This window comes from Passer domesticus, chromosome 5, assembly GCF_036417665.1.
Source record: "Passer domesticus isolate bPasDom1 chromosome 5, bPasDom1.hap1, whole genome shotgun sequence".
Lineage (NCBI taxonomy): Eukaryota > Metazoa > Chordata > Aves > Passeriformes > Passeridae > Passer > Passer domesticus.
The window spans coordinates 77,636,567-77,659,804 of record NC_087478.1 but is presented as its reverse complement, the minus strand read 5'-3'; the positions used below and the strand labels follow the sequence as shown (position 1 = coordinate 77,659,804).

At 48.3% G+C, this 23,238-nt stretch overlaps 1 protein-coding gene across 1 annotated transcript in view; it reads left to right on the top strand.

Annotated features, from left to right (window-relative positions):
* The first annotated feature begins 3,941 nt into the window (after positions 1-3,941).
* Positions 3,942-23,238, top strand: part of CACNA2D4 (calcium voltage-gated channel auxiliary subunit alpha2delta 4) — a 123,348-nt gene continuing 104,051 nt past the window's right edge. The window contains exons 1-8 of the mRNA XM_064421274.1: positions 3,942-4,183; positions 8,788-8,869; positions 13,326-13,442; positions 14,927-14,986; positions 16,569-16,731; positions 20,002-20,133; positions 21,018-21,078; positions 21,565-21,715. Coding sequence (XP_064277344.1) covers positions 4,074-4,183; positions 8,788-8,869; positions 13,326-13,442; positions 14,927-14,986; positions 16,569-16,731; positions 20,002-20,133; positions 21,018-21,078; positions 21,565-21,715 — 876 coding nt within the window. The 5' untranslated portion in view covers positions 3,942-4,073. The remainder of the gene's footprint in view (positions 4,184-8,787; positions 8,870-13,325; positions 13,443-14,926; positions 14,987-16,568; positions 16,732-20,001; positions 20,134-21,017; positions 21,079-21,564; positions 21,716-23,238) is intronic.

The following is a 23,238-nucleotide window of genomic DNA, read 5'->3' as shown; positions in this document are numbered from 1 at the left end:
GCCATCATTTATTCAGGCACTTGATGCACCAAAATTCCCGGGGCTCCCCACAAAGCAAAGCCTCCTCCTCAAGAAAGCTGCTCTAGTGCAGCCAGTTTATCACAAAAGGCTTTAATCTCTTTCAAAATGGGATTTCCCTTTCTCTTAATCAAGTTCCTTCAGGTGGATTTGAAATGTAAAACATTAAGTTTAAGCCTTTGATAGTGGAGAGAGAAGGATGAAGTTCACTTTCGCTCTGGCTGCTTTTGTGGCAGCACACAGGAAAGCTGCATTCTTGTGAGGGAGAACTGCTCACAGCTCTCCCCAAACAGAGCACCTGCTTTCAATTACTTTTCCTTTTCTTTTTTCTTATTTTTTTTTTTAATTCATTCTTCTTTTTCTTGCCATGGCTTCAGAGGTGGTGGGAAGATGCTCCAGTGCTCTTTGTTTCCTGTGCATCCTGCTCTCCCTTGGTGTCTCCCTCTGTGCCCTGAATTTCCTACTGCTCAGAACACTATGTCTGATGAGGGTTTAAAATGCTGCTAGCAAAAACAAATTTTTTAAAAAATGCTCATTTCATCTTGGAGTATTTAAACAAGCCTAAATTTAGAGCGGAGCTGTGGAAAAAAAAAATTAAAAAGGAAAAAAGGCAAAGTAACCAGCTGAAGGCATTAATTAATATGACACCTATGTGGCTGCTTCTATAAACTGCAGGGAGAGCATGTGGATGTACAAATCCCACTGTCCATACAGGGTGTGCTGTGGGCTCTGGGGGGACATGTCTGGTCCAAACCATGCTGCTTCCCAGAGCTCAGCTGGGATTGCACTGATCCTGATGATCCAAGGGGGCTGGGAGGGCAGCACTCAGCTGGGGACACCTCTCCTGGCACTCGTGCAGGAGCAGCTCCTTCCCATTCCCATCAAATCCACACCTCTGCACACTCAGCTTGCTAACTCTCCACAGCACTGAAACTGGACCCCAAGAGATCTGCATGGCCAGTCAGTAAAGCCACGACTAAAACTGCTCTTCCATCACTGGGAACAAGTATTTATTCCCACCATGGCTTGTTTTACACACATTCACCTTGTATGTATCCCACTGTGAGACTACACTTCTTCACCAGCCTTTTGGTGATATTTGTTCTCCTCCTGGTTGTAAAATTTGCCATAACATGATAATCCAAACTCTGGTTTTAGTCGAACCAGAAATAAATAGAGCAGGTAAATCTCTCCCCTGCCTGTGTTTACAGCACAAAATCACACTGGTATTTTTTTTTTATTGCCTCATGGTTTTGCAAATTTAGCTCTAAAGTGCTGCACTTGCTCACCTCCTATGTCTTGCAGCCTTAAGTCCTCACTCCTTGTTATGTGCTTGCTTTCATTCCTTCTCACAGATCTCATTTTCTTTCTCCCCAGTCAGCCCCTGCTGTTATCTCCTTGCCTTGCTCCAACTGTGCTCACACACGGTGCAGGCTGAGCTCTGCAGAAGCAACTGGATGCACACTAATCCCATTAAGGGCCCTCCAGGCACCTGGGCTCCTCAGTTTTCAGCACTATTTTCATTTAATCTTCCAATCTCACTTCCTTGCAATTTTAGATCATTAAGGGGTTAAGTGAGATATATCCAGTAAACGAGATAAATCCAAATAAAGGGATTTGGATCTCCCAGTTCAGCGTGCTGCTGTCTCATTGCCTTTATCTATCAATGTTTCAGGGGTTACCGAACACACCCAGACAAGGGCTCTTGCCAGAACCCACCTGGATTAACCCGGGTCCCAGCTGGAAACTGAAGAGACCCTGCAAAAACCACTCACAGTAACAATTTATACAGCTCCTTGCAAAGTGGAGAAAAAAATGTTGTCTAAAACGTTGATGGTCCTGCCTTCAGATCTCATTTCAGATTTTGGGGTTTTTTTTCAGAATGTGAGTTTTTATCCTCTCTTCCCTCAAGAATCCAGACAGGGAAGCCTGTCACCCTGGATGCCACCCCTCAGTTTCAACCCTGGCAAGCACAGACAAATGAAGCCTCCATTGTCAGTCTCCCCAGCTCCTCTAAGAGCAATTTTCCCCTATTTTCCAGCTGCAGGGGCAGCCCATTTTGGCCACTTGAGAGAGGTGAATTACATGGGCCCAGATCTGCTCTGCCTGTTGCCTTCCAAAGCTGGCTCAGGCAGCTGCAGTGCAGCCATGTGATGTGCTAAAGGCACTGTCTCTTGAGTGTCTGTTGTGCAGAAATTGATTCTTTTGTAGATTTTAAGGTCAGGAAGAACCATTTCGACTTCCCCTTGAAACCCTTTGCACAGACTTAAAAACATAAGAGAAATTTATGCCCTCCAGGCCCACAGCTTCTGCTTGAAGAAGATTGTAATTCTCAGTAAGACAGTCTGGAGTAAATATTGTAATAAATGACAAAACCATCCTATCCTGAGGTGAGTTATTCCTGGAATTACTTAATTCCTTACCACAGGCTTTCAACCTCTTCATCATACAATTTAACCTCTATTCAACGTTTCCTGGTTTTATTCCCTTTTCAGTATTTCCTTTGTCACTTCTATTATCCCATTTAAACTGCATCTGTTTGGTTTTGGCCGGGATACAGTTAATTTTCCTTATAGTTGCCATCTACACTACAGGCCTTCATTTTATTTCAGTGCTTTGACAGCCAGTTTCCCCCTCCACGTCCTTAGAGAAACCCAGCAATCTAGTGTGGCTTCGCATTTTACATTGCATTTTACATTAAACATTTGCATTTTACATTAAACAAGCCATTTGTAAACGTGCAAAAGATGATTGGAAGGTACTGCAATAAATGGCTTAATTCATAGCCATAGAGTCAAGCTGTTCAACAGGTTGAAGCAGTAATTGATGCTCTTTCTGCAGTTATTTATAATTCATACTTCTCATGATGATGATGAGCTTCCACAGCGTGTCCCTCGTCCGAGTGTGCAGTTTGCTGCTTCCTGCCATTCATCAGGCTCAGCAATCGGGCTCCTTTGATTCACTGCTCTCCAGACACAGACCAGGGGATGGCAATCTCAAGTGAATGTTGGCCAAACCGAAAGGCCTGCCTATTAATAAATAATCACTCACATTAGGAGGCGATCAGCTCAAACTGGCAGAGCCCTTTCTTTCAGGCCTCTTTTGCTTTCCGCCGCTCATTTTCCCTCCTCTGCCCTAGGCAGAGACCCAAGGTCTGGGAAGGGTTTGGGGGATGCGGATGCGACCCCTTTAAAGCAGGCACGGCCTGACCTCCGGCTGGAGAAGCCAAGACCCGTCTTCAGAAATCAGAGTAATCCCGGGTGATTTTATCCCACTCCACTTCCCTAAATCTGCGGCTGCTGCTGCTTGGCGAGGGGATTAAGGGCTGGCAGGGGATTACGTAGCCGCTGCAGCTCCCAGCGCGGAGCTCCCTCCTGGCGCGGCCGCTCCGGGGCCTGGAGCCGCTCCGCACCCGAGGGTGCTCTCCCTGCCCGGAGCCGCTCCGCACCCGAGGGTGCGCTCCCCTGCGCGGAGCCGCTCCTCACCTAAGGGTGAGCTCCCCTGCCCGGAGCCCGGAGCCGCTCCGCACCCGAGGGTGAGCTCCCTGCCCGGGGCCCGGAGCCGCTCCTCACCTGAGGGTGCTCTCCCAGCCCGGAGCCGCTCCGCACCCAAGGGTGCTCTCCCAGCCCGGAGCCGCTCCGCACCTGAGGGTGAGCTCCCCTGCCCGGAGCCCGGAGCCGCTCCGCACCTGAGGGTGCTCTCCCCTGCCTGGAGCCGCTCCGCACCTGAAGGTGCGCTCCCCTGCGCGGGGCCTGGAGCCGCTCCGCACCTGAGGGTGCGCTCCCCTGCCCGGAGCCCGGAGCCGCTCCGCACCCGTGGGCGCGCACCGGGCCGCAGCTCCCTCACGGTGCGGTGCCCCGGGCCGGACACCCCCGACGGCGCCCGGCAGCCGCAGCGGCGCTCCCGGGGCAGAGGCGGCCGCGGTGCCCCCGGGGCTCGGCCCCGCACCGGCAGGGCTCGCAGGCCGGCACCATGGCGGAGGCCGCGGGAGAGCTCCCTCAGGGCAGCAGGAAGGGCGGGGAGCCGCCGCACGCCGCCGGCCGGAGCCCTTGCTGATGGCGGGTGCCTGGAGGATGGGGCCCGGGGCCGTCCCGTGGATGATGATGCTCTGTCTGCTCTGCCTGCCGCCCTGGGCCAGGGCCCAGACGAAGATCCCGCTGGAGACGTGAGTGTTTCTGTGGGCAGCGGGCACGGACAGGCGGGTGGGAATTGCCGGGTGGGAATTGCCTCCCCGGGATGGACCGGCCAGGGGGGACAGGCTCCTCCGGAGGGGCACAGGGCTCCAGGGGCTGGCACTGCCCTACCTTGGCTCCTGGCAGAGGACACGGACATGGGAGCCACCAGTTCTGTGTCCGGGTCTAGACCAGGATGCTGTGCCTCTTCCTCCCACTCCTCAGGCGTAGCAGTGATACTCATCCCCTTAAGTATTTTGATATCTATTAATGCTCTGCTTAATGCACTGGGCAGCAGAAGGCAAAACCAGTTTAAAGACACGTTTGTAGAACACTGCTGCTGGTGCATCTTGCAGAGATCCCACCATGGAGGCAGGCGGGAGCGGCCCCAGTTTGGCAGCTCCCAGTTGAGCAGAGTGGCTTCAGTAGGAGGGAAATGCTGGGTTTCCCAAGGGATGCACGGCACTGGCCAGGTTCTGGCTGTGGAAGGGGCACGCAGGGTGTGCTGAGTGATGATGCACTCTTTGTGCAGAGCAAGGTTTGCAGCTCTGAAGCTCTGGTCCCTTGCATTGCTCAGTGCTGGCTGAAAGGGGCGTGGGTAATACATAAATAATAAATAAACACAGCCGTGTTTATTCACGAGGCTGAATAGAGCAAAGAGGCCTCAGCCCTTCTTGCTTGTGCTGGCTCCACCTCTCTACAAAAGGCGTAGTGGCCCTTCCCCGAGCTCAGGAGAGAAGGAGTGAGAAGCTGAGCTGCAATACAAAGCACACCCAGCCGTGGTTTGTGCATGCACTGCACATGCAGGGACCCTCATGCATTTTTTGGGGTGTGGGCTTGCAGTGCTCCCAGCCCCGCGTGTGTCGCTGTGACGAGGCTCCTCCAGTGCCATCCCTGCTGGACAGTTCCCTGCCAGCAACACAGCCCCCCGGGAGCCCCAGAGCTCTCAGCAAGCCCAGTTTATAAAAACTTCACCTTGTTAAGCTGATTTGGACGAGTTAAATCCTTTCAGGATTAGAAATGTCAGCGCCGCTGTTGGTAAAAGCTGTTGTGGGGCAGCTTCTGGGGTGCTGGGATAGGATTGTGGGTGCAGGACAGCAGCTTGGTCCAGACAGGAGACAACACTGCCAGCCAGTTTGACATCTGAAAAATCAACTCAAGTCAGCGTAAGCCCTTTCCTGCGTTTGGGGAAATGATTTTTATTCAAAAGTTGCCAATAAGGCCCTTACAGATGTGCCACCAACACAGCCCATCTGCCCAGGAGCTGACATTATCCAGGAGGGTCTCAGGAAACTTTGCTACCAATTCTATTCTTGCCCTTCCCCAGCAAAAGTGCTTCTGATTTGGGTTTCACAGAAAGGACACAGAGGTTACACAAGATAAAATCCAACTTCAAACCAAGCAAATCAACTTTCCATGTCCAGGATAAATACCACATGGGAATACCTTTTGGCATTGAAGCCTGTGGCATTTAGAAGCCAGCATGTCCTTTCTGCTATTCTTGCCACTGAACACAAGAGCAGGGATTAGAGGCAGACAATCTCTGACCAAAACCTTTTGTGATGTGTTTTGTTATAATGTGATACCCTTTACTACTGAAAAAAAGAGATTTACGTCACTTTGCACAATTTGGAACTTATTCCTGCACAAGAATGAAGAATAAACAATAGAAAAAGAGCTTTTCTCCTCTGGCACTAAAGCCAGACCAATGGCTGAATTAATCCCTGGTGTTTCAAATCCCCCCATGAATTTAACCAAAACACAAAAGTCTCCCTTTTGAAATGAAATTTCAGCAGAGAAATACGTTGGCCAGAGGCCCAGAGGGAGTAAGTCAGCAGAAAATGGCTCTGTTTCACGGGTTACACGGGGACATTTTGGGGACACAGAAGCAGAGCCCTTCAAGCAGCAGCTGGGTTCAGTCAGGGTGAGGTGACACAAGGCTCACTCGGGCTGTGCTGCTCCCCAAGCCCTGCCTGGCTTTGCTGCATCGTGCTTGGATCACTGCCAGCTCGCTCCAGAGCTGCTCTCTGACTCCAGCAGTGCAAAATCTGCTCAGTCAGTTCCTCGTGGTGCTTCTGGGGTGCAAGTTCAGCACACAAAGCACCTCTTCTTCCCCACTGGACACAGCCCTGCTCATCCTCCAGCCACGGAGGAGTGGTGAGGAGCTGGGGCTTGCTTCTTCTTGGGTATGGAAGCACTGGGAAGTGCTGCTGGGGGAGGCAAAGATCAGCCTGGTGTGGCCTCTTTAGGCTGCTCCTGTTGCCTTTATACACCTGCTCCTGAGCTGGACAGAGCCAGAGACCTTAAAAAAAATTTTTCTGCAAGCTGATGAATTTCACACTGACCTTTTCTCTCGCTTGTTTATGAAAAAAATTAAGGGAACCTATTTAAGTTCAGCAGGCTGCCCTTAATTTCCCAGTATTCTAAGGTTGCTCATTTCCCTGGCAAATAATTGTCTTTCACGTATGAAAATGCCAGTGTATTTCTGCCTCGTCACTTTCCTGCTTTGCAACTTCCATGAAATGCCATCAGATGGTTTTAATGACACAAACTTTAGCCCTGTAACACAGGGATTTGAGACCTTGGAGCCCTCTCATTCCTCTGTGCCCCTTAACTTTCCAACCAGTCCTGCAGAGCTGCCAGTCTCTGGCCCCCTCTTTGGTCCCCCTGTCTTTGTGCCTCGTTCTTCCTCTGCTTTGACACCAGAAGCAATACCAGCCCCTGAGCCAGAGCAAACATCCCAAAACTATACAAACCCCTTTTTTATTCAAGTTCTGCTGTTATTGGAAGCTTCAAGGAGTTGCTCAACTGCGCCCACTAATCAGAAATTAACACCACAGACTCTTCCACCCTGCTGGGTTGAAGAATGTGTAGGGGCACACTACACATGTGACAGAAAACAGATGTGAGGGGAGGGAAGTGGGGTAAAAATAAACATCCCTGCTGAAATTATTATCCCTTCATGTTTAGGTTCTCTTTTTCTACAGTAAAAGGTGAGGAGAATGGAGAATGTTAGTTAAATTCAGCACAAAACATCTTGTACATAAAACTTATAAAGCCAGTAGCAGCAGATGGGCATCAGTTCAAATGTTGATCCAGAGATCCTCATATCTAAGGGAATGATTAGTCAGTGCCACAACAAACAGGAAAGCATCCCATGGGATCCCTGCTTCTCGTTTCCTCTTTTATTCCGGGCTTGCTATAACTCTGATATAGCCCAATAAATCCTGGTCTCCTAGAAAATACCTGTATGCTTTTTTCTCTAAGGATGAAATGGTGAGATAAAAGCTCTGCCTCTCAAAATAAGATGCAGAGCACAATGCAAAAAAAAAAAGAAAAAAAGAAAAATTACTTCAGCTGGTGCTAGTTCACATTGAGTGGTTAAATATGAATGCCTCATTGCCAATTAAGGATTGATTTAAAAAGGCACCCACTCTTTCATGCTTTTTTTATAGCAGTGGAGAGAGGTAGAGAGCTGAAGCTTTGTGTTTGCTCCAAATCATCCCCTAGAGCTGCCTGTGTGTTCCTGTGTGCAAGAGGGGAGTCTGAGCAGGCTTTCCTAGGTTGAAGTGAGCTCTTGTGATTATTCCACCATTGCTGTGCTGGCTTTGCTCCTGAGCTCACCTCTGTGGTGGTGTGTTATTTGTGGTGCAGTGCACTGGGAAATCAGGCCCTGAGGTTAAAGCCTGCCTGGCACTCCAAGAACTCCCCTGGAAGCTGTAGGTAAGACTCTGCACATCATAAATAAGTGGTGTGTTTTGGTAAGTGGAGAAGGCCACTCATTGCATTAAATAAATCTCTCTTAAGTGAATCCTTGTTGAGGGAGCTGCGTGGAGGTGGAGCTGCCTAGCATGGCTGGTGTAAGTGCTGATTAAGTGCTCTGTCAATTTTGGGAGCCATCTATTTCAATTTGGATGGCTCAGTGTTCAGGCTGCTCCTCAACATCTGAATGTTCCCCGCGTGGGATGGCTGCCATCCATTATTTCCAGGGTGGCACAGGCTGGGGGTGCTTTGCAGTGACAATGTGCATAACCTGCTGTGGCACTATCAAGCAGCAGCACCACCAGGGAGAGCAGAGAATTTGGCTCATCAGTGTCTGGCCTGCTCTGCTGGAGGAGCTGAATCCAAGAGGTGAATCATGACACCTTCTCTAAGTCCTGACACTTCTTTCTCTTAAGCAGATTTGGCACTGGGTGTCTAGCCCTTCACCCCAGGGCCTGTCAGGAGAGACAAATAGGTGTCTGCAGAAAGCAATTTATTTCCCTTTGCTGGCAGCAAGGAGCTCAGATGCTGTCTAAGACCAAATTTCCACGTCCAAAGTTAGGCGGGACATACTCAAGGCCAAGCACAGTGACTGAGACCAGCAGAACTCAGTGTTTCCCCCTGCTCACCAATGTCCAAGAGCAGCACTGTCTCCTGCCTTGCTGCTTGTCTGGCTGGAGTCTGGGGACAAAACATTGCCAGTATTGGAGAGTGGCTTAGAGGAATACAGGGTTTGTACTCAGGACAATGCAGTTTTACCTGCCTGAGGCAGTAACCAACTCTGCAGACTTGGAATTATTAATACTGCCTTTCCTTCTTTTGGCCCTTTTTTTAGGGTGAAGTCCTGGGCAGATGCCTTTGGTGGGGAGCTGTACTCCATTGTGACTAAGTATTCAGGCTCTCTCCTGTTGCAGAAGGTAGGCAAAATCTGTGAGGGTTCCCTTTGCTTCGTGTCACTCCCTGTGTGCCTCCCAAGGTTTCCTCCAGGGTGGAGAAAAGAATCAGGCAGTGGTGTGCAGCTGTTTTTAAACCATGGGGCTCCATATCCCTGAGCACAGAGTGATGCCCTGTGGCTTTCTCCATGAACTGGAGAGGGAGATCCATTCAATGCCTTCCCTGCTTTCATCAGCCATTGCTGAGCACCACCTTAATTGTACCAATTTTTGTTAAAAATACTTTTTAACAGCACTCCTCGTGTTTCCCCTCTGATGATCACTTCCTGCTCTCCCATGCTGACCCTTCATTCCTCCTTTCCCAAGTCTCTCTGCTGCTCATCCTGCTCATTGTCATCCCATCATCCCCTCCTGCATTTCTCCATCTGACACTAATTAATTTTTTTTTGCTTTCTCATCTGTATTCAGGCAGTCGTTTATCAATTCTTTGCATTTTGCCCTTAAGACTCAGCTTCAGGCAGGTGCCCTGGAAGCCAGGGGGGCAGAGCTTTGCTTGGCCTGCTCACCAAACAGGCACTAGTGCACTAAACTCTCTGCCAGCATTCAAGGGTGTAGCTCCAGGGGCTTCAGACAAATGGTCCCTTTTGCAGCTGTAGAGAAGCTTCCTTAAGTCAGTGGTGAATGGCTGCTGCTCTTTCAGACCCGGGGATCTCTGCCCTGCACCTCCCAAGTGCTGCTTTGGGGGCCTGGTGGCTGCTGACTGCATCCAAAGGAATTCACACTCCACTTTGTGGCCATCCAGTTTTTTCTGTGGCCATCTCTTTTTTCTTTACTCTTTCTGATTCTCTGTGTTGTTGTGTTCTGCCCTAACTTACCTTGAGCGGTTTAAGCAGCTCAAGTTTATCTTTCAGCCCCACTTCTTGAGCTTTTTCATCTCCTGTTGTTTCCCTGGGAAATAAGGAAATAGGGGAGAAGCAGCCAGCACTCACTTCAGTCCTTCTCTCAGCCCCCTTTTCTTTAGATAGGAATTCCTCACAATTCATCATCTCAAAGCAGGGACCATCCCAAGAAGGCTCCCACTGCATCCCTGGCACCTCCAGCACTACAAGTGGATGCAGACAGATCTTTTACTAATAAATATAATTATCTTGCACCCTAGCAGATCCCAAATAATTTTATGCAGATCATCTCATTGGCACAGATTGTGGGTGTGTTAGGCCTAGGGAGCCAAACCTACTGAAATCTAGAAATTAAACACATGGATTTACCTGCTCCCCAGGCACCTTTCTCTTTTTTGGGCTATTACCTGTTTCACATCAACTATTTCTCTGCATGCATGGTTGTGCCCAGACCAGCAGAAGGGTGGGGAGCACAGTGCAGAGAGGTTCAGGTGATTCTTTTCTCAGTGCTTGTCTGAGGAAATACAGAAGGTGCTGTTATCTCAGTTTGTACCTTATTTCATGTCTCCCTTGTGCCTAACAGTCTTGAAGTAACCAGCTTATTGTTGCTGTGAGAGTCATAATTTTTCAGTTACTGAATGCTTTGCGTGTCAACTTTGTCTTTAATACTTGGCATAAACTTTTTGTGGTTTTCACTTCGCTTAGTTTTGTTTGGACTTTTTGTTTGCTTCCTCCAGAAGAATCCTAAAATCATGTTGCAAACTCAGGTAGTTGACTTCCTACCAGGCAATATCATTCCCAGAGACCTGGTGAGCTAACAGAAATCCCTTGAATCCCCAAGGGCAGGCTTTCACTCTGCATCACAGCTTTGCCCTGCTGTTATTAGAAAGCCCAAAAAACATGGCAAAGAGCAGACAAACTTGAGAAGTTCAGTCAAGACGTTTTCCTGGGTGAAGATGAAAGGAATGTCTTTCACACTCTTAATTTAGTTCCACTAGCAGTGAGTAATGCAGCACCGTGTATTTCAATAGGCTGAATTTTATGGAGGTGGGAACAAGAATATATACTTGGTGACATATCTCTGTTCACAGATAAAAGTTAGGATACTGAATTCTGGATATTCTGCTTTTAAATCACCACCCCCGTCACGGCAGAAGGGGAATCTTAATGAATTGCTCCTGCTGTTTTAGGGGAATGCTAAGTGCTAGATGAATAAGAAAAGGTTTTCTGTTAGAGCTGAGCTAACTTTTTGGCCTCTTTTCAAGCATCAGATCCTTTCAGCCAAGCCTGACTCCTGTTCTGTAACTTAAAATGATCTGATAGCCTGAACCCCAAGCACAGGTTGTACAGGATGATCCTGGCCAACTACATGCACCTGATCTGACTCCAGCCATGGTGTCTGTTGTGCCCCATTAGAAAATCTTGGATGAATAGTCATCAATAGGCAGAGGTTTCCATGGCAGGAATACAGGCATGTAGTGGTTTGCTGGTTCATTTGCAGGAGAAAAGCTCAAATAGGATTTGAGCTCAAACCTGGTGTATTCCTTAGGGAACTGGAACTTTGGCAGAAAGTTGTTTTGGGTTTTTTGGGGTTTTTTTTGGGTTGGAGTTTGCTCCTTCCTATCTCTGGCTGGATCTCAGGGCTGCCATTAACAGGCTGCTTTTGATTTCTCATGATTACTTTTACCCCAGTAGCATCTACTTGTGAGCATGTCAAAAGCACATTTAAAAACAATTAACAGAGAGAGGGAAAAGCCTGTTGCTTTTAACTGAGACTATGCTTTAAGGTAACTGGTGGCAGGTCACTTGCCCATGCTGGTGTGTCCCCCCCTTGGTGAGCTTTCCCAGGAGAGATTACCCTGCTCCCCCCAGCAGGGCCTGATTAAAGCCCAGCCTGGCAGAGATCACTCCTCTCCTGGCAGAGCTGTGACACAGAGCTGAAGGGACAGACACCAGCTGGGTGTGTGCTGTGCTCTCTCACAGCCAGGGACTGTGGTCAGGGGTTGTGGCTGCACATTTCTCTTCTGGCAGCGTGGTTACCCCAAACCTAAATGCTCAATCCCTCCTCCTCCTGCTTCCCCTGCCTGTCCCAGCGCCCCAGCAGAGGGGATGGGAGGCCTGGCATTTTTAATCCAGTAAAACCCTTGCTGTTAATCATGCCAGACAGAGCGAGCAGCCTCCCTGCCATGCCTGCTGTGGGCTGGATGCTGCTGCTATTTCTGTCTGACCTCCTCAGCCTGCCCCATCCTCCAGGCATTTCTTCCTCTGCCTGTGCCCAGCTGCCCTCCCGGATGGTCAAGGAGCTTCTGGAACAAAAGGGACTCCACGGGCTCGCCCTAAAGACATGCAAAGTCCTTTTCCTGCTGCTTCCCTCTAATTCAAAAGTGTCATTAGAGCCCCTGCCATCTCCTTGCCCTTTTCACCACCTCATTTTTTTCCCCAGCACAAGAAGCCCAGCCCTGGCTGAGGTTGCTGCTGTGATGCTAAGACAACGTGATGATGGAGGGGGGCTGTACACACTGCAGACAAAACTGATGATGAGGGACCAGGGAATTGCAATTGGTTGCCTTTGTGTTTCCAGATTGCTCAGGAGATAAGGCTCTGTCTTTTCTGAAACAAGTTAATTGTCCTGTGTCCTTTCACGAGTTTCATTAATCTTTCTTTCTGGCTATCTCTGTTAGCAGTGGGATTTTTTGGAAAGGAGAAATAAAGACCATCTTTGCCAGTCTTAAAAGAGCAGATTTAAAGAGGCAAATTATGCTTACAGTTTAGATGTACTCTTGGGTTTTTTTAATTCCTAGGTTATATGAAATGTGGTGAGAATAAACTGGTTATCTCTAAAGCTGTCAGATCTAGATCCTCCTCATTACAGCACCTCTCCCCATGAAGGCAGCACCAAGTAGCCATGCTCATAATTCCTAGGTTTTGGGAATTGCCTCTGTGGTGCTCTTGGCCTAAATTATGCTCCTGGGTGCCCAATAAGTGGCATCACACCTGTCTGTCTCAGCTTTCCTTGGCAGTCTCCTCTGTAAGCACTGAGCAGACCCTTCTTGCTGGAGACCTGGCAAGTTCCCTCACAGATGGGGTGGCTCTGGGGCAGGACAGCCCCTGCACTGCCAGGACATCTCCCTACCAGTTCCCCAGAGCACCTGTGACATAGGAAGAGCTGCAATGACAGCACATAGCTCCATTCCCTTGCTCTTCCTTAAGTGAGCTGGAGGTGTGTGATGTGTTTAAAGCTGCTGTGGATGTCATCACAGTGCACAGTTTGGGTTTTTAGAAATTGGCCTTCTGCTTCTCTCCAGTTTGTAGACACTACTGGCTTCAGGTGCATCGTTCCTGTCAACAGCCACAAGCTCACAGTTGGATCAGTTTTTACTTGGTCCAAGAGCTTTGAGTTATGGACACTGACCAGCACGTCCTGAATTCTGGGGTGGAAAAGGGGGAAGTACAAAGATGGAAGGTGATAAAATCAGAGCACTTCTTTCAACACAAAGACAATACCCAGCTAGCAATGATGGATTCATGCCTCTCCTTAAGAACCTCCTGTTCAGCAGAGTTTTCTTCCTTCCCTTGGGTAGAAGTACAAAGATGTGGAGCCAACTCTGAAGATCAAGGAGGTGGATGGCTTGGAGCTGGTGAAGAAGTTCTCGGAGCAGATGGAGAGCATGCTCCGCAGGAAGGTGGAAGCTGTTGAGGTATGACCACTGCCTTGGGGGCTTTGGGAGGGAATTTGTGTCCTGCCAGCCCTGGGGCAGCAGGCACAGGCCTCCTGCCTGCACCAGGAGCGTGTGGGTGCAGGGGTTGTGTGAGGACTTCCCTGCCCAAGCAAGAGCCTGCTGGTGCAGCTGGCTGCTCACGCTGAGCTTTAAGCAGACACTGGTGGGAGGATGTGGGCGTTCAGACAAGGGGATGCTGGCTTCTCCCTCTGCTCAAATTAGAAAATAAGACAAAAACAAAGTCTAGGAATAAATATGAGGGAACGAGCACTCTTTTAGGAGACAAGCTGTTTAAAAAGGGGGGGAAGAAAAACCTCTCAGGAGTGAAAAATCCAGTTCATCCTTCCATAATGCACTCTGGCTGCTGAAGACTAGGGGCTTGTTTCAGCTGTGTGTGTGGCTCAAGGGGAATTTCTGCACCTCCTGAGCACAGGCTGCAAGGAAGCTGCTTGGATTTCCAGCTGTGTACATGGGGAAGTGTGGAGGAGGTGGCAAGGGGTCTGTAGCTGTTGCAGTGAGGGAGATCAGAGCAGGTAATCGTTCTGGCCCCCCTTGCTTCCTGCATCTAAGGATTTATCATATTCCTGTGTGTTTACCTACTGTGAAAAGCATATTTCTGTAGTCACAGAGCCTTGACTGTTTAAGGCTTCTAATGTGGAAAAGTCATCCAGAAACACATCATTTGAATCTCCAAGTGAAATGTGGGCATATTTAGTCCCAGAGCTTTGGCCAATAACATTAAATTCTTAGCCAGACTTCTCCAGTGTTTGGATTGCCTTATCCTTTGTGAAGGAGCAAAACGTAGTTTTTCTGAGACTGTTGCTGATTGTGCAACCTTGAAAACATGTACATATTTAGTTGGATCCCTTCCCAGTCTGTACCAACTGAGAATTAGTGCCCTGAAGCATCATACTGGAGAAAACTGGCTGATTTTATTGCCTTCCATAAATGGTAAGAGCTTATAAATGGCCACAGCATCTCTGAGCCCTTTACGAAATCCAGTCATGGTCTTTGTCTCAGTAACAATACCAGACTGAGACTCCCACAAGGCCTTTTCCTTTGATGAGATACTGACATCAAGCTGGGGCTGAAATGCCTTTCTCATGGCTTTTTGGAAGGGTTTGTGGAAAATGAAATTAAATTTGTCTGTTCTTTCTCTAAATGGACCTGTTTCTGTTTGTATATGTCCTGAGATATCTAAAATTGCTCAGGGGTTTAGCAGGGACTCTGGAGTAAGTAGGTGTGAATACACTTAGCAATAAATAGCTGCAAATAATGTACCTTCCAAGCTTTAAAATCACAGCACAGAATGACAGGTCAGCAGGAAAGGAGGGAGAGAGGGAAGTTTATAACCCCAGACGTGGTTGTGGTGAAGAAGGCAATCGCTGATACAGCTGGAAGAACTTCTGGAGGGCTTTGCCACAGCCCCCACTCACCTTCCTTTCTGTTTGCTTGCTTTCCAGAGGCTGGTGGAAGCAGCAGAAGATGCAGATCTGAACCATGAGTACAACTCCTCACTGGAGGTGAGTTTATCCTGGTCAGTGACAAACGTGGCACGCATCCTCAGGACAGCCAGGAGCCCACCCCCTCCAGGTTCCTGGGCTTAGGAATTGCTTTGTCTGCAGGACACTCAGAGACTGCTGCAAATAAGAGACATCCTTGGCAGATCCCAAACCTAGGAACACCCAAAAGATTTGTCCCTGTGGTTCTGGGAGGGGAGGGATTTGGGAAGATATTGGGTTGTGTGATATTATTGGCATTACTTTTACTGCGTGGCCAATACTGTCATTATGTGATGTTTTAGTGCAAATTAGCTGGCACTTTGTGGGTTACTTGGTTGGAAAATGAGCTAAAAATTGAGTGTGAATGAACAATGAGGAGGATGCTGTTACAAATACCCACAGCAAACCCTTAATCCAAATGAACTGAGTTTCTCACCATCTTTCTTAACAGCTCCCATCATCTTTTCTCTACCAGACAGACACCCACTCATCAGGACTTCCCTTAAGGTGAAAGTTTGGTGCTGTCCAAGCAATTTGGTTAATTGGCTTTCTGTTAATAACAGTTAATAACTGTTTGTTGTGGCCAAGCTGTGGGATTATTGCTGGTGGGGGGAGCTGGAATGAAAAGGCTGAGGGAGGAAATTCTCTATCCACAGTGCAAGCACAGACAGCTCAGCAGAAGGACAGGCTACCCCTGCAAGTACATGTCTCAGTGCTAGGAAAAATAAAACCACTCCTTGAAATCAAGCTAATTACTAATTTCATGTCACTTTTTATTTTTTCCTTTTTTTTTTTTTAAGAGTCCCATTAGCCATGTTAGTTGGGTCAGCTGCATTTACAGTAAGGGGCATGGGTGAGTTGAGATACATGGCTCTGTATTTGCACACTCCATTTGCACCCCCTGAGTGCTGCTAGTGCTTGAACACTAATCCTTTCATAACCTGTGGCTGAGATCAAGTCAGCAAAAGCATCTTAAAAACCTAGGTTATCCAAGGACAAAGAATGCCCTGGATGTACTGAAGTGACTGTAAATCCCCAGTGACCTTCACGGGTGTGGGCACACTGCATTGTCTTTGGGCACCTTCTGCTTGATCCTTTGCTCTCGATGAGTGCCTGCTACTTGGAGTGCCAGAATGAGGGGATAATCCCACTGGATGTCCAGCAGTGAGCTCAGTAAGGGACAGCTGCAGACACAGGCCAGGTGAGGTCAGCACTGCTGTGTCCTGTGCCAAACCTGGGAGCCAGACCCTGTGAGACACTTCACCTTTCCAGCTAACCCCCTAAATGCATCTGAGGGGCCCCAGGAGGCTGCCCCCTGCCCTGTGTTCTTCAGTGGCTCTAAAGCAATGCTCCTGGCATTGACAGTGCTTTGGGTCATATGGGCATATGACAACAAACTGGCCAGAAGCCATCATTTGGCCAGCTTGACACTTCCAGTTGGTAATAGCTTGTTTGTGGCTCATTTTGATCCTCTTTGAAGCCCTGATTCTCCATATGTCCCCTCTTTGTTTTAAAGAGTGTTTTTGCCTGCCCCTGGCAGTGCTAGTAATAGTCTGTGCTATTCTCTCTTTGTCTTTCTCTTTTCCATTGTCTTCATCAACAGTTTGATTACTACAACTCTCAGCTGATTAATGATAAGGATGAAAATGACAATTATGTGGAGCTTGGGGATGAATTCATTCTGGAGCCAAATGAGCATTTCAATAACCTGCTGGTGAACACAACCTACAGCGATATCCAGCTGCCCACCAATGTCTACAACAAAGGTAATGGCCTCTGCCTTCTCACTGCTGGTAGGCTGGTGTGGAAATGATCAGCAGCAATACTGGAAACAAGGATGGGAATAGAAAAAATAATAACTGACAGAGGAAAAATAAAAAGGGTTGGAAAGGTGCTGTCCTAAGGGAGAGTCGTGTCTGTGCTGTCACTGTGACAGGGCTTAGGTACAATCTGCTCTTAGAAGACCTCTTGTGGTGGACAGGCCTTCATCTGAGACAGGCAGTGTGTTCTCCTACAGCTCCTCTACCCAACCAAAGGTGCTGTGAGACAAACTGAGATGAGACTTTATTGCCAGTTGTCACTCTGGATGAAGGGCTGGCTCTGTCATGGCCTTTAATTGTCAATAATCTCACTGGTGACTGTACTCACAACTGCTGGTTTTTAGAGACACAATGGGGAGAGTTCTATTTCTCCCATGATTTCAGATCAGAGCAGATGGAACTGACTGCCCCAGACCCTAAAGTCTTGCTCACAGCAGAGCTGGCTGTGGGTAGGTACAGCAGAACTGCACACAGGAGGCTGCTGCTGTGGTATGGAGAGAGGTGGTCAAACAGCAGAGGCACTGCCCAGCCAGCTGATTTCTTGCCCTACACCTCACCATGAACCAAGCAGCTTCTCTGGCTGTGGCTGCAGGATCAGCAGGAGATGGAGGAGGAGGAGGAGGAGGAGGGCTGCTTCCATGCCCACAGCTCCTCCAGGGAGCAATGTCCCACAGTGCTCACTCCCCCTCTTGCACACAGCAGCAAGCCTGGCTCTCCACAGCATTTCTGGCTCCACCTTCCTGCAGGACCTGGGGAGTCACAATTCAGTTTTTGCCTCATTTTGACCAAAACTGCTTTTAGTAAAGCGACTAAACAAGAAGTGATAGGTGAATGCCCCACCCTTTTTGACTAATGCAGTTAATCCTACGATGACCAGATTCTCATGATTCACTGTTTCTACTGCTGCTGTTCTCTCTGGTCTCCTGAGGCAGTGAGTCAACACAGACACCAAATACACACTGCCTCCTAGGAGTTCTTGGAATCTGCAGCTTCCTGTTGGTTCTGTTCTGGACAGGTAATGCAATGGTTGGCTCTCACAATTAAGGGATGAATATTATGTGTATGTGTCTTGGTTTGAAAAGGCAGGTGTCTGCTTAAGGGAGGTAGGAGACTCCCTGAAATGGAAAATGTAAACCCCCCCCCCACCAAATTATTATGATTTTGAAATTAAAAGGTGCTCAGGCAAAGATATGGGAGTAGGAATAACAGTTCTTTACTAGGAAAACTAAAAAAATCCCAAATGTAATAGTACAAACAAACAAAAAAACCACTGACAGAGTCAGAATAGGCCCTGACCCGCTGTGGGTCAGGGTGTTGGCAGCAGTCCCATTAAACGGTGGCTGCAGCCCTCCTGCAGTGCCAGCTGTGGTTCTGTTGGAGCAGGGATCCTGGAGAAGGGTGGAGTTTTCCTCTGAAGGTCCTGTGGTGGTGTAAATGGGCCTGGTCTTCTGGGAATCCAGCGGGAAAAGGCTGCTGTGGTGTTCCAAACCTCTGATTATATCCAGTTAGGAATGCTTGGCTCCTCCCTGTGGGAGGAGCATCTCCCCATGGGATGATGGAATTTGATCAGCCATGCCGTGACACTCACTGGCCCATGAACAGCAGATAATTAATAATTAATAGCCCATTAACAGACGATATCTCCTGGAGGGAGGATTGGTCATGGAAGAGATAAAGAAAACTGCACAATTAACAGAAGAAAACTGCCCCACCTCTGACAGATAGGAATAGAATACCTCTGTTTCCAACCTGAGACAGTATGATATGAGAAGTTTTATTGATGTATGGTTATGCTATTGTGATATGTTCTTCCCCCAGTCCCCTTTCCCCTCCCCTTTGTGTTGTTGTCACTGGATCACCTTGGTAGCCTGGGCATTTGGGAGGAGGGCAGGAGGTGTGGCATGGCAACACCTCACCTCCAATCAAGCTGAAAGTGATCTTTCAAGTAAATGCACAAGCATCAGAGGTTTATGTCAAAAAAGGAGATAGAGGAGTCCTTTTACTTTATTTGAATAAAGGGAGAGACCATGGGGCATTCCCCTGGGGTCTCAGATTTTTGGAGGATGTGGCCTCGTTTTTATCCTAATTTCTCTTCTCTCTTTCCCCATTGGCTGAGGTACTTGAGAGGTACAGACTTCCCCCAACACCTGATACCAAAGATTTCCCTTTAATGTATAACCTCCCTTTTTATTTTCAATTCTTATGGAATTCAGGGTCTCTCCCCATTGTTTCTTTCATGTTTCAATATTCAATTTCATTTATCAGCAAACCTACAGTTTATTTGTAAAGGCAAATATCTTTTTCCATTCATCAGTCAGTGGAATCTTTCCCATTGTTTCTCTTATCTCTCAGTGCTGGTTTTATCTGCCAGCAGATCCGCAGTTTGTTTGTAAAGACAAATCCATCATTCCTCTCAATGCCCAATGGATGGAGAAGAAGAGTTGACTGATGGACTTTGGTAGGGGCCAGGGTTACCTGATGCAACACCAAAGGTGTAAAAGGTGGAGGAGCCATTGTGTGGGTGAGCACGTGGTGGTTTAGTTCCATGCTCCCAATACTGTGAATTTTTCCTTATTCAGTCTTTTGTTGTATTTTGTTAAGGTTTAATAAACCTTTAAAATTTTAAAAGTGAGCATAATTTCTCACTATTCTGAGGAGATGGGGGCATGGTAGGACAGCCCAGGCTTTGTCAAGGAAAGGGCAGGCAAAGAAAAAAATATTCAGTGAGGAAAAGAGAGTGTGCAACTGTGTAAATCCTAGGGCTTCACTGTCTTAGGTCATTACACTAGCATAAATTTAGACAGTCCTTGTAGAAAGGCAGTCAGTGATGCATCAGCCTAGTGCTTCTCAAGAGCCACACGTCCCCTGTCAGACAGCAGCTGAGCACTGCCTGTAGGCTGTGCCAGCTGTGCTCAGCTCTGTGATGGCCTCCCTGGGTCCCTGAGAGCATGATTCCAACCAGATGCAGGGCTCAAGGGCAGACAAGGCTGGAAAGATAAATGGGGTAATAGTGTCTGACCAAGCTGAGATCACCTGCAGTGGCCAGTGGTGGCCTGGCCTCAAGGATTCACTTGAATGTACAGGGAATAGGATTCAACAGTGTAAAAGCTTTGGACAAGGTTGCATTCCTCCTGAAGCTGCCTTTGTTCCCATCCCTCTCCTCCATCAGGCATGGTGGATGTCCTTCCTTCTCTTACACAGTTTTCTCCCCCACAGACCCTGCCATACTCAATGGAGTTTACATGTCAGAAGCCCTGAATCCCATTTTTGTAGACAACTTTGAAAGGGATCCCACACTGACCTGGCAGTACTTTGGCAGCTCCACTGGATTCTTCAGGCTGTACCCAGGTAATAGAGTAGAGATTGGCTTTGCTCTTTCAATGCCACACCATAATCTTGCAGGACAGGGCCTGTGCCATGGAAGAATCCAGTCTGGGAAGTCTGGGGCTATCCCAGGATTTTGCAGTGAGCAAAATGGGCTGATGAGGCTGAAGGAATTATTCTGCAGGCATAAACCCCTTCCTCCCATTAGATCCAGCCCCTCAGGCACATTCCTCATGCAACCCTAGAGGAGTCTGCTGGCAAGGGGTCCTCCAGAAAGCTCTCAAAACACCACAGCAGGGCTCCCCTGTGGGCTTGAGTGGTGGCCAAAGCCTCTCTGAGGACACACGTGGCAGATGCAGCTGGCCAGCCTGGCTGGTCACCCACTCGCCAGCTGTGAGTGGCACATCAGGTCACGGCACAGGAGGGAGCTCCTGTGCTTGCAGGAGCCAGTGAGATGCTCTGCAGCCTGCCTGGTGGCCACTTGGTCAGATGGCTGCGTGCCCTGGCACATGCTGGGGAAGGTGAAAGCAGAGATGGCTGTGAACAGAGCCTGTAGCAGGGAATCTGGGATGCATCCCAGTCACTGCCGCTGCTTTTTTATGCTCTCAGCCACCCTCTGGGAGAAAAAAATCTGTTGTTGAGAACTACATCAAAGTGAGAAAAAACTCAGAGTACAAGCAGCTGTTTTGCAGTTGAACAGACTATGCCTAGGTACATTTTTTTAAAGAGAAAGTTAATAAACAGTTTACTCAGAACTGCCAAAGCTCTGCTTGTATGTCTGCAGAATGGCCACTGCTGTGGCTGGCCAGCCTCGTGTGCTCCCTGGGGTAGGCAGGTCTCAGCAGGGAACAGCAGCAGTGCAGGTGCCTGCCTTGAGTGCTGATTGCTCCTCTTGCTGCTCTCTTCAGGAATAAAGTGGTTACCAGATGAGAACGGAGTCATCTCCTTTGACTGCAGAAACCGTGGCTGGTAAGTTTTGGAGGGACTTGGTCAAAGCACCTTTCATCCTTCCTCCCTCCCCCTTCTCCAAGGTGACACCTTGGTGAGCTGCTGATCAGTAATTAAGGTCCTGTGGTGCTTCTGCAAGAGATGGGGGGTACATAAACAAAGGTAATAACAGGTTGGGAAGCCCTGCCAGCAACAGCATCTAACATGTGCCACATGGAAATTACACTTCTGTGGCTGGGAGGTGGTGGGGATATTTAAGTTTGAGAACTGTGGTGTGTTTAGTCAGTCTGCTCAGCATGGCTAAAGCAGGCTTTAACGACTGTCACTCTTGGGTGTATGTCTGCAGTAGGTTCAGCACTTCCCAGTGCAGGGAGTGAGGTGCTGGGGCCAGCCTGTCCTGCTGGGCAGCTGTGGCCATGGTGCACGTGGTGCTGTGGCTGGCATGGTGATAGCAGCATTCCTCCTGCCTGGCTCTCTCCCTGCTTCCTCGTGGTCTTTGTTGTGCAGGTACATCCAAGCAGCCACCTCTCCCAAGGACATTGTCATCATTGTGGATGTCAGTGGCAGCATGAAGGGCCTGAGGATGACCATTGCCAAGCACACCATCGTCACCATTTTGGATACTCTGGGAGAAAATGACTTTGTCAACATCATTGCAGTATGTCTGCCTCCATTCCAGTGCTGTGCTCTCTCCTGGTGCCTCACACCCTCTCCTCCTTCCCCTCAGCAAATCACAGACCCTACCTACAGCAGCACTTACATTGGATTGGGGAAGTTCCCCAAATGACCCTTGGGAAGGCAGCTTTGTGTGGTCAGCAGGGTGGCTGCCAGCTCATTTCATCTCTCCACAGAGAGGGTTTGCTGCATCTTTTTGCTTTCTTAGGCATGTGACTGCAACAGATAACAAAGGGCTGCAGAGAGACACCTGAGCTAATAATTCACCCAGCTTGCCATAACCCTGAGTTTGGGTCCAGCAGCAGCAGTGTAATCCTCAGGATAATACTTCCAGACTAGAAAACTACCACCATGTGCCTTTGTGCACCAGCATCCTGCAAGGCTGCCCTTACAGTTCTGAGTCCATCAGCTGGGCTGCATGGAGCTTGGTCAGGGAGCTTCAGTGTTACTCTCTTCCTTTTTGAGCCCTGGCAGGGTGAGGATGGGCTGGTTACCCACAGAGAACCAGCACCACCGACCACAGAAAGCAAAACTTCTTTCCATGACTCATAGCAACACTGGTGCCATGTTGAAGGCTCCTTCCTTCTAATTTTCAAAGCTAATTCAAACACCATCTCCTTCCCCAGGATTCTTTCTATGATAGCTTGCCAGGGCACAGCCACTGAGATATAAATTCTGCTTTTTTGTTGATAGCTTCTTATGTTAGCTAATTAGAAACTCCAGTGGCAACAATTCTGTCTTTATATGACTGGGCAGATGGAAGAGTGCACAGTGTTGGCAGAAAAATGGAGGGGAGTCATTAAGGAGTTTGAAATATCATCTGTTCTTCAAAAACAACCCCAGAAATACCATGTTTTTGTATATATATATATATATATGTATATATATATATTCCTTTACTGCACTCACACCAAGAACCTGCTGGCTCAGAGACATTATAGCCTGACCTAAGTTCCTATTGATCAGCTGAGCATCAGTGGCCTCTTAGGAATTGCACTCTGCTGATCCTTGCAGGAAAAGGTTCACAGAGGCCTTACCAAGCTTTACCTCCCATATCACAGCCTAGAATCATCCACTCCTCTAATTATCCCAGTCCAGTGGATGTGTGCTAACCTGGTTTGGTTTTGCTCAGGCATGCACCAGAGGCTTCAAACTTCAGGTTGCAAGGTTCACCTGGTGGCTGGGGACTCACAAAGTCTCCAGAAGTGAAAACTATGTGCAAAAAGTGCTACAAGCAAGGCCAGGGATACAGGTTCATAAAGTGGGGATGAAAAATTTGTGATGCGAGTGGGGGAAAAAGAAAAAGTAACTTTGTATGTGTAGATATGCTCAGCTAGAACTCAGCAAAACACTGTAATTAATTCAAACAAACAGAAGAGTCATCAAAATCCTAGGTTTTGCCATGATAACTATAAATTTTTAAGGGAAATAGGTATAAAATGGCATCATGTTCCGTGCTGCTTTCTGAACATGCACCTAGGACACGAACCCATTTTGTGGATTTTC